General features: G+C 36.0%; 1 protein-coding gene across 1 annotated transcript; it reads left to right on the forward strand.

Annotated features, from left to right (window-relative positions):
* The first annotated feature begins 415 nt into the window (after nucleotides 1–415).
* Nucleotides 416–2,166, forward strand: LOC130994705 (protein COFACTOR ASSEMBLY OF COMPLEX C SUBUNIT B CCB1, chloroplastic). The gene is made up of 4 exons (XM_057919776.1): nucleotides 416–741; nucleotides 923–1,047; nucleotides 1,616–1,768; nucleotides 1,847–2,166. The coding sequence occupies exons 1-4, from the start codon at nucleotides 418–420 to the stop codon at nucleotides 2,031–2,033; spliced, it is 789 nt and encodes a 262-aa protein (XP_057775759.1). The 5' UTR covers nucleotides 416–417; the 3' UTR covers nucleotides 2,034–2,166.
* Nucleotides 2,167–10,993: the final 8,827 nt, after the last annotated feature.

Genomic DNA, 10,993 nt, shown 5'->3' on the forward strand with positions numbered 1-10,993 from the left:
CTGCATCATGTTTTAATAATTCAGTTATCTTTTGCCAATTCAATTAATCTATTCCTAATACTTTTGATTTGAGGCATTATGATTATGCTCTAATGGCCTCATCCAAATGTACGTTTGCTATGGTTAATTCCAATTTTCCCTGTGCTTCTTGCAACCTTGTATGAGCAAACTAAGATCTTTGTTTCGTAATTTTTGATAAGTTAATGTTCAACTACATCAATCATAGAAGTATTAGCTATATCCCTATTTTTGGCTTTGACTGAGTCTTTGGTTAATTGATACATGATGGTCGTTGAAGTAAATTAAACTTGAGGCCTAGTCATATTGAGAGCTTGTGGAGTGTAACTGAGAGGTAGATAAGAATATATAAGCTCTCAAAAAACTGATTATTTTTTATTATTCTCGAAGTAATCAGAAATGGCAACGAAGCTTCTAATATCTCCTCTATCTCATCGTTGCACATTTTCAACCCAAGACCAACAGTACATTCACTCATGGCCTGGAAATGTCCGAGTGCCAAAAAGGCAGAGGAGCCTTGCAGTTGGACTATCTACTTCCGTGGGCGATGCTTTGTTGTCTTCTTCAGATTTTGTGGAGCATCTACCTCAGCATACACAGTCTCTCTTTTTGCTTGCAGAAAGTACTGGCTACTCATTGGCTAGTTATTATACTTCTCTGGGTCTCTTTGTCATCTCCGTTCCTGGTCTTTGGTCCCTCATCAAGCGTTCAGTAAAATCCAAGGTCACTATACTTCTAGCTTCAGTCATTTCTGCTTTTAAACTGGCCTCGGAAAAGTATGAGGAAATTTTAGTGTTGTTTTGTTGCTCTCTTTTTTCGTTGTTCCTGTCTTTTTTTAATTGAAATCGAATTTTTACATATATCTTTTGGGCACGCTGATTCCTTATTTTTGTGACTGAATCAGGTTGTCAAGAAGACGCTCATAGGAGAAGGGGAGGGGAAGAAGGCACCTAACCAGGTTGCAGGAGAAATTCTGTCGTTCTTTACTCGCAACAATTTTGTAGTGTCGGATAGAGGAGAGACAATAGTGTAAGCAATCAATACCACTGCTTTCTGTTATCGAGTATTTTCATCATTTCATGTGATAAGGCTGATTAGATAGTTCATCTCATCTTGAATTGGGGAAGTAAACGAAAGAGTATCTGTAGATTATGGGTAGAGCTGCAACTCAGTGAGGGTCGGTCACATGACATGAAGGTTGCATGGGATTACCGCATTACATATATCTTTCTTACCTCTATATGTACATGTGTTTATGGACTTTGTAAGATCCGCTCTTCAAATTAGCTCAATGTTAGAGATGTTTTTCTTCATTTTAACCTTGAAATCTTGCACTTGAGGAAAGGGGATTTCCACTCATTCAAGTTTTAATTTATGGACGGTCGGAGCTGCTCTCTAATCTATAAATAATTAAATATGCAGGTTTACAAGCATTTCTAGTATTTGCTGAGAACTGTACTTGTTGCCTTCTTTGACATGAATTCTGTTTTTTGAGTTGATCAATGGCCTGATTATGATGGTATATCTATTTGATGTAAAAATAATATTTCCCTCTCTCTCTCTCTTAGCTTTTCTCACAATTTTTATTGTCTTTCAGATTTGAAGGGATGATGGTGCCAAGCCGAGGTCAAGCAGCATTGCTCACTTTCTGCACATGTATAAGTCTTGCAAGTGTAGCACTTGTTCTTACAATAACTTATCCAGATATTGGAAACAATTGGTTCTGGCTAACCATATTGAGTCCCTTGGCGTAAGTGAGAAAATTCGTAATGCTATTCGTTTTTGTAGTCTGATCACGTTAGGAAACTAACGCGTGTGAATGAAACAGAGGAGTTTATTATTGGACAAAAGCATCTAGAAAGGAGCAGATCCAGGTGAAAGTATTGGTGGGCGAGGACGGAACCCTATCGGAAATAATTGTGCAAGGTGATGATCAGCAGGTGGAGCAAATGAGAAGGGAGCTTCAGCTGAGTGAAAAAGGCATGGTGTATGTGAAGGGCCTCTTTGAAAGATGAGAAGGATACAATTTTGATTTTTGGCCTTCAACAATGTAATGTATCTTTCAACCATTTCTACTCTTGTTCTCGATATGAGCTGTGTAAAGTTGATAGCTTATTAATCAATAAGATCCCATTGTGGACTCTCTCATGCTTCATGTTAGCTAGGCATTTGGATTTGAGCCTAATGTCATAATGTTATATTTTTCCTAAATCACATAGTATTGTTCACAATTTGGGGTCGTTTGACACGTGGTGTGGCATAAGGTGTAATATGTCGTATTTAATAGAATGCATTAAAATATTTATAAAATATAATATGTTGTTTGCTATGATATATTAAGATTATTTATAAATTTTTTGCCCTTAAGATGTTCTTATAATTAAATTATTTAATTTACTAATGTCACTTTAATTGATATTAGGACAATTTTAGCCAATAATAAATTAATATTATCTGTTATAATTAAGATTGGTAATTTGGTACTCCCTCCGTCCCAATAAAAGTGGCCACTTTTTTTTGGGCACGGAGATTAAGAAGGAGATTGTTATGTTTTAATTGAGTGTGATCCATCAAAATTAGTGAGTAATTTTTAGAAAGTGGCCTACAATTGTTGACCAAATTAGTGAGTAATTTTGGCATTTTTAAAAAGTGGCCTACAATTGTTGACCAAATTAGTGAGTAATTGTTGACTTAATTAAAGTAAACTTTTGCCATTTTTAGAAAGTAGTCACTTTTAATGGGACACCCAAAAAGGAAATGTGGCCACTTTTATTGGGACGGAGGGAGTATTATGTATACTATCTCAAAGGTGGCATGAAAACTATTCAACTACACAAATTTGTATTATTTCACTGTACTTTGAATTTATAAAGGGTTGTGTGTTTCGTACTATTTTTTATTAAATATGATATTAGAGTGTTATAGTTATATTGTACACTTTAATCACTCGTATGAAACGAGTCTTTACAAAATTCATAGTTGCCTATTCACCATATAGGTATTGGCGTGGATTTTCGATTGCCATGTTAGGCCATCTCCAATAGTGCATCTTCATTTTAAGGTTTTGCTGACATCATCACAGATACATCACCGTGTTTCACTTCTCCTATTTTCACTTCTAAACCTCAAACTCTTGTTGACATCATTGTGACTTTCCACGTTCCACGACTTTCAATTAATTCAATATTAAATTAATTATTTTATAAATATTATAAAACAAAATTAGCAAATAATAAGATTTTTTAAAATTTAATATAAATCGTATAACATGAAAAAAGTAAAATAGGAATGCATAATAAATAAGAAAAATAGGAATTCATGAAAAAAAAGTAAAATGAAGAAAAAGTGTTACTATTTGGTAGTAGCTTTCGAAATAAAAAAAAATGTAAATCACAAGAACTACTACACAATTGTTGAGATTAATAATTAATATAAATGAATGGAAAAAAACTAAAATTATTGAGAAAAAAATAGGAGAAGAAATTAATTGGTAAAATCAATTATAAAAATAAAACAAATAAAAAAAAAATCGAATGATCCCACTTTCTGCAAATTCTAGAGGATGCAATATTACATCCCCTCTCTCGTTGTTATACCTACTCCTTGTTATACCTACTCACCATACAACACCTCAATGATTTTTTATGGGGATGCATCTTTTTTGGAACCTCCCTTCGAGATGCTCTAATAAATTTGAGCTTGAAATTAGTGATGGAGACATTAATACGAACTCATTTAAAATGTAAGGTATCTGATGTAAGCAGTCTTAATATTTGGAAGTTGGAACAGACATAAAAGTGTGCTTATGTTGGAGCAAAAAGTGACATTAACTTCATCATTTTATAACGTGTGAATAATATATTGAGAATCAAAATGAGAGCGTTTAAAATAAAGTTAAAAGCATTCACATTAGTTGAGTCAGTAATTGACTCATTTATGCTCCACGACCACTTATGAGTTAAGGTCTATTTTGGTCTGACTCATCCTGTTGACTCATATAAATTAATTTTGATCTTTACCTTTTTCATTTAATTTAAGGGTTAATGGCATGTAAATTACCAAACTATTTTCAAATTCTGGTATAAATTCTGAACTTAAAAGGGTATCATGTAAATAGCTGAACTATTAATTTAATCTAATTTTGTAACTCCGGTCATTTGCCGATTGAAAATTAGTGACGTGGATGACTGGAAATCCTACCTGGATTCACCGGACAAACATTTAAACACAGTCGTTTAAATTAATGTCTATACGTCGTCGTTTAGGCTGAAGACTGAATTTTTTATAAATTAGAACCTTAAAACCTAATTCCACATTTCCACACTTCTTGCCCTAAATTAATTCGACACAACCATGAGCAAATGGTGGAATAGCGAGACCGGAGAATCCTTTTCGAGCTCAAGCTCGTCTGAGTTGGGGTTCAACTCACCATACAATTCGCGTTCGGGTAGCTCCACTGGGCTGCCCAAACTATGCAAACACGGCATTGCGTCGTTGAGAACTTCTCACACCCCTCTCAACCCTATGCGGCGATTCTACTGCTGCAGCCGTCGAGGGGTTAGTTGAAGTTAACTCTGTATTTAATTCCTTTCATATAATGATGTAAGTAAATGTTTCGATTTTGTTTTTGTGAATGTAGTCTGCCGAAGATTGTGGGTTATGGGAGTGGGTTGATCCGGAATTGAATGACCACTACAAAGAGTGCATATCCAAACTTCGGAATGATATGGCTAGAGCTGAATCAAGCGACAATGGCGGCTACTTTGAGCAGTCAAAGGTTGGAATCAAGATTGGCTGTAATGAATTCAGCTGTCGTTGAGCTTGATCTACTAAAGGCAAGGAATGAGACACTGGAAGGAATTGTACGTGGTCTGTTGTTCAAGATTCGGACAACCAAATGGTTTCTTTGCGTTGTGGCCTTGTTGTTTGCTTTGTTGTGGGTTCTGAAGTAAGGTAGTTCAGTTGGTGTAGGTTTTAGTTAGATAGATAGATTGAAGAGAATTATGTTCTCTTCCTTTTGCAATATATAGACCTATTTATATTCTGTACTTGGTTGGTAATGAAGACATATAATGTCTTCCTTTTGGTTTGTTAATGTAAGTAAGTAATGTATCTATTTCATGTTTAGTAATGAGTAATTCATTTTTAGCTGTAAACCTATTTGTATTGACATACATTCAGAACCAATTCCAACAGGTTTATACAAGCAAGGAAAGAATAAGAATGGAGAACTCAGAATATAAATCTGGAATAGTTATCATATCATAGCATATTGTTTGATACACTGCCATACACCAAAATATACATTAAATAGTAGCCAAATTATCCCTAAAATATCTTCAAAAGAGCTCAACATCAATGAGCAAAGCACAAATGCTGACAAGTATTTTCAGTTTACAAAAAAGAGATTACAAAAAGGTAATAGCTTCTTTTCAATTAATCTTCAAAGGTCTTGTGTTGTAGGTCCTCCATCATCCCTACTCTCCTGTGTAGGGATTTCATTGGCGCTTGGCTGACCCTTCTGGGAAGATGATACACCTTCATCAACTCTTCTTGGTTTTTTGTATTTGTGCAGTTGGGTTACCTTCTTGCTTGTACTAGAACCCTACATGAAAGTTGAATGATTTTGAGCCAACAGAAAGACATACATGTTTGCACTTGCTAACAGAAAGACATACATGATAGAATGAGTTTCCTGTTTCTTCATTGATGTAGACACCAATCCCCTTGAGGGCAGCCCCTCGTCCCTTGTAATGGCTTGACTTCCTCTTGGACTGGCTTAACTGCTCTTTGTTGCTTTCATTGCCTTTTTTGTTGCTTGACTTCGCTTTGTTTCCAGTCGATTGTGTTGAAACAGGTGCGTTGTTAGTGTTTGGTCCCCCTGCCCTTTGTTTGGATGGCCTACCTCTCCTCCTCTAAGACATATGCAAATGAAGATTCATATTCAATCATGTAACTGGAAAGCCATTAACTATTTACCTTTTCTCCTTGTGGGATTATGACTGCCTCATTCTTGCATAGACGTTTGTTGTGGCCATGTTGTTTGCAGTTACTGCAAGTCATCATCACTCCATGCTTGGTCATTCGGCCTTCCTTCTCTTCTGGTGCTCGCACTCTCTTTTTCTTTGGTCTGCCCGGCATCTTTGTTTTAGGGGGTGGTTTGACAATAGGACCTTCAACTTGTGGCCACATCTTCGGCCCATGAGTTGGTTTTATACCATGCTCACAACCAGACAAATACTTTTCCACGGTGAAACACTCAGACACAAAATTGATTGGGTCAAGCTCCATGTATTTTATAGCGGCCAATGCATGCTTACAAGGGATCCCTGTGAGATCCCACTCTCTACAAGAACACTTGTTCTCCCCACTTGTTCCAGTTTTTACATGAACAATAAATGTGTCACCTTCATATTGCACTTGAAATGAATCATGCAAGGCAGGAAGTGCAATGCAATAAGCACTTGACATGCCATTTTTCTCCAACAATTTAGCTATGTTCGGAGTCAACCTACCCTTCACAGAACTCATGTTTTTAAATTTTTCTACCTGCCTCACCATTAACGAAGACCTTATCTCTTCTAACATGTGAATAACATGCTTACCCCTAGCATTTAATATGTAACCATTGAAGCACTCACTAATGTTATTATCTACACTATCACTCTTGGGGTGTGTTGAGATGAAGGCCTTACAAAATTTGGAAGTATCGCGTGCCATGAAATCCTCGAAGGCTGGTGGTGATTCATCCATCAGGTCTTGGACCGCAAGTTTGAATTCGGCTTCGAATGTGGCATAAACTGCTCGAAAGAAAAGGTTTTTAAGGGTTTGGCCCTTGTGAACCTTCTTCCACTTCATATATATGTGACGAGCACAGTTTCTATGCTCAGCCTCTGGTGCTAAAGCTGCAACCGCATTTTGTAGTCCCTGCAAAATAAAAGGACACACTTAACGTTCTTACAGCGATATCATGATTTGATTAAAAGTACTAAAGTATAGTAGTGTTTCGAGTTTCGTTACCTTTTGTTGATCACTAATGAAGGTCCATCCAGTGCCATCACCCATTTGGAGTTCTTCACATAATATTTGCAAAAACCAATTCCAACAAGTTTCATTTTCAGACTCAACAACAGCCCAAGCTATTGGAAACATGCCATTATTCCCATCTTTCCCTGTGGCACAGAGAAGATGCCCTCCCAAATACGTTTTCAGAAGACACCCATCAATCCCAATTACAGGCCTGCAACTGGCCTTAAAACCTACTCTCAAAGGACTCAATCCCATGTAAAAGGCTTTAAAAGTGTTATCTGATTGTAGAAGAAGCTCGTATCTGCCATCTGGATCCACTCTCCTCAACTCAGCCACATAATTGTTGATCATTTGATAATGTTGGTCAACTGAACCTCTAACCATCTCCTGAGCCATTCTCCTAACTTTGTAAAGTCTATCCTTTGGTACCCTCACTTTAAACCTCTCCAGAATGTCTGCACTCAAATCCTTAACCGAAAGGTTATATCTAACCCTATATACGTTCACGTATCTTTTAGCTATCCACTGAGAAGTCAAGAGTTTATTACTCATTGCCTTAGCACAAGTATGCTCCCAAACACAAGATTTAATCATGAACGTACCCATTGTCTGGACAGAACTACCATACAACTGCCAAGGGCATTGCTGATCACTACATTTAGCAAATAATTTTTTCTTAGTCACGGACTTAAAATGGATATATCGACCATTTTCAATTGCCCATGTAGTCAAGGCAACCCTACACTGAAGAGCATCTTGAAAATACATGCCAAGCACAGGCTGCATTTTGCTATGGTCACATCTAGGGTCATAAACCACTTTCTTTTTCCTCAGCCTTTGTTCAAAGTCAGAATCAGTGTCATCAGAGACATATTCTTTCTCATCATCTTCATAATCAGAATGGTGTGCATGTTCTACATCGGCTTCGAAGCCACCATTTTCATTCATCAATTTAAAAACACAATCAACAGTTTTAAGTTTCTTTCGCATTTGAATGTTCTCTTCATCAGAAATATAATCTAGGTCCCCTAAGCTAACATCAGATAACTCACTGTCACTAGGTATATAATCTTCTTCTTCACTATCACTACCACTGTCAAAAAATTCCCCGTTGATATAATCTTCAATCTCAGAAAACGTTGCATTTTCCAGAGGCCCCCATTCTCCATCATCATTTGAACCCCAATCAGTGGCTACCACTGTCTCTTCTAAACCCTCCCCTTCACCCTCAGAACCATTCCCACCCGCAATGGACCCTTCTTTCAAATCCTTACCACTCCCTTTAGGCTCAACCTGTACTTGAGGCGTTCTATCCTCACAAACTTTACCTCCCTCTTGTTTATCTGAAACAAATTTACCATCCTCTACACAAACAGTAATGATTCCATGTCCACCCATACATGTCAACATTTCCATAACACCACTATCATTTGTTATTAACTTATGTGTCTGAGTTGTTGGTATTCTGTAATATAACCCACCCCAAGCCACATAACCCAATTCTTTGACATAATCAACAAGATCAAAGTACCCAAACCTATCACGATCTAACCTAATCTTTCGGTGAAACACCCCACTTATATAATGTTGTTTAGATTCTAAGTTAATGAACTTACCACCATGGCAAATATGCAAACCAAACCCATCGTCACTGCACAATTAAAATACGCAAAAATTTAACAAAATTACACATCAGTACGAAATACAAAACCCTAAAAACCGTTAACAGACAATAACTACCAAAATTTCAGTTGGGGTAATCAATATACATCAGTCTAACCCTAAGTCTCACAAAAATCGACAAAGTACAGTTTCGAAAACAATAAAGATACAAAGGAATAATCAAAGTTAGGGCAAAACATAATAAATGGAGCACTCACTTACCTTTTCACCATTTTTCTACTGCTTGGGACCACAAATCGACAGACCCCCACGTTCTCGCTTCGAAACAAGGGTTAAGAACTGGGACCGAGTGTCGCCTGTGAAATACGACAAAATTGACGACTGAAAGTGAGGATAAAAAGGATAGAGGCTGGGAATCGCTGGCAAAAGTGAGAGTATTGATTAAAGTGAAGTGAATATGAAAAATATTGCAAAGGAATGAAAATGAAGGAAAAGGCGGGACTTTTCGGTTCATCAACAGTCTCTAGGACTGAACGACGCCGTATCAATGATGTGGCATCCAGGTGGATGCCACATCGTCACATCCGACTTCCAACTCAACATAAACAAGTCATGTGTGCAAATTACCCAAAATATCCCTGCCGGAAATTGACCAGAGTTACAAAATTAGATTAAATTAATAGTTCAGCTATTTACATGAGACACTTTTAAGTTCAGAATTTATACCAGAATTTGAAAATAGTTTGGTAATTTACATGCCATTAACCCTTAATTTAAATAACACAAATTAAAATAATACAATTATTTGAATTTAAATTGCATTAATTTCAATTACATTACTTTAATTTAAATAACACCAATTTAAATAACACATTTTCTTAAATTAAAATTACATTAACTTAAATTGTTAAAATTAAAGTAATTGAGAAAACTGAAAGTTAAAAAATTAAATGGATCATTTTAAAATTTAGCAAAAGTCCAAACTAATTTTTAAAGGCTCAAAAACTGAAACTTAAACCAACAAAAGCCCACTAACCTTATATATATATATATATATATATATATATATATATATATATATAACTTTAGCCCAAACCAACAAAACCCTAAAATCATCATTTCTCTCTCTTCAATGCTGTTCCATCATCTTTCCTTCTGTGCGGCTGCTTTCAGTTCAAGTATGTATTTTCCTTTTTTTATATTAATTTTAGCGTGTGTAAACACGCATATATCATTTCCGGCGAACGAGCCAAGCTCGTTGAGATGAGTCGTGCTTTGAGTCACCGTAGTCTGCATCGGGAGGCTCATCGCCATGGCTGACTAGAGTCGACGGATGAGCCTCATTGATATGGATGCTCTAAGAACACTTCAACAACAAATATGACAAATTTTATCTTTTAACTTGCATGTGGCCAATAATTTGACGCTTTCATATTATAAAAAGGTAGTACTCCCTCCGTCCACTAAATATATATATATATATTTTTCATTTTGATCTGCATAAAAAAAAAATACTTATTTTATATTTCATTTTTCTAGTAAATATGGCCCATTAAGAGGGTGTTTGGGTGAGCTTATAAGCTCTTTAAAACAGCTTATAAGTTGTTTAGGAGCTTATAAGCTCCTTCAAAGTGTTTGACAAAATAAGCTCCTAAAGAGCTTATAAGCTCTAAGAGCTTATAAGCTTCCCAACCCAACCCAACTTTTTTTTTTGATCGGGCAAAGTCATGTTAGATGTTAGTAATTAGTTCCCCATCCACTCCAAGAATCACCTTATCTCTCCCATTCACCAAAATCCACCTTATATCTCCAATCTCCAAATTCGCTCCAAAGAGGGATCGAACCCGGGTCACTTCACTATGATTTTTCTCATTATCTTATAAGCAACACTCATTTTACAAAAATAACTCAACTATGATTTTTTATTTTCATCATATATCATTTTAATTTCATTTTTCTTCGATTTTCTTTCTCTGACAAAGATTTTCTCTCACTAACTAAAAATCATCTCTCTAGCTTATAAGCTCAATTATCCAAACACTTTGACAACTTATAAGTTCTTAAGAAACTGCATCTTATAAGTTCTTCAAACATCTTATAAGCTCCAAGAGCTTATGAGCTCTTTAAAATAAGCTTAGCCAAACACCCTCTAAGTCTAACCTTTATTTATCAATATTGTTATTATTGGACCCACCACTCAACCAAATTAATTAATTTAAAATTACAATAAGAGTGAGACATTTATTCCACCGATACAACCCACTTAATTATAACCCACAATATTACCTCTATTTACCAACTATCATTATAGACCGAACACTCA

The sequence above is a fragment of the Salvia miltiorrhiza genome, chromosome 7 (assembly GCF_028751815.1).
Source record: "Salvia miltiorrhiza cultivar Shanhuang (shh) chromosome 7, IMPLAD_Smil_shh, whole genome shotgun sequence".
Taxonomy (NCBI): domain Eukaryota; kingdom Viridiplantae; phylum Streptophyta; class Magnoliopsida; order Lamiales; family Lamiaceae; genus Salvia; species Salvia miltiorrhiza.

What these genes read in the sequence shown, in the direction of transcription:
- LOC130994705 (XM_057919776.1), top strand. Translation starts at nt 418, where the DNA reads ATGGCAACGAAGCTTCTAATATCTCCTCTATCTCATCGTTGCACATTT. An exon ending in GATAGAGGAGAGACAATAGT is followed by an intron (nt 1,048 to 1,615) that starts GTAAGCAATCAA and finishes ATTGTCTTTCAG; the next exon opens with ATTTGAAGGGATGATGGTGC. An exon ending in ACCATATTGAGTCCCTTGGC is followed by an intron (nt 1,769 to 1,846) that starts GTAAGTGAGAAA and finishes TGAATGAAACAG; the next exon opens with AGGAGTTTATTATTGGACAA.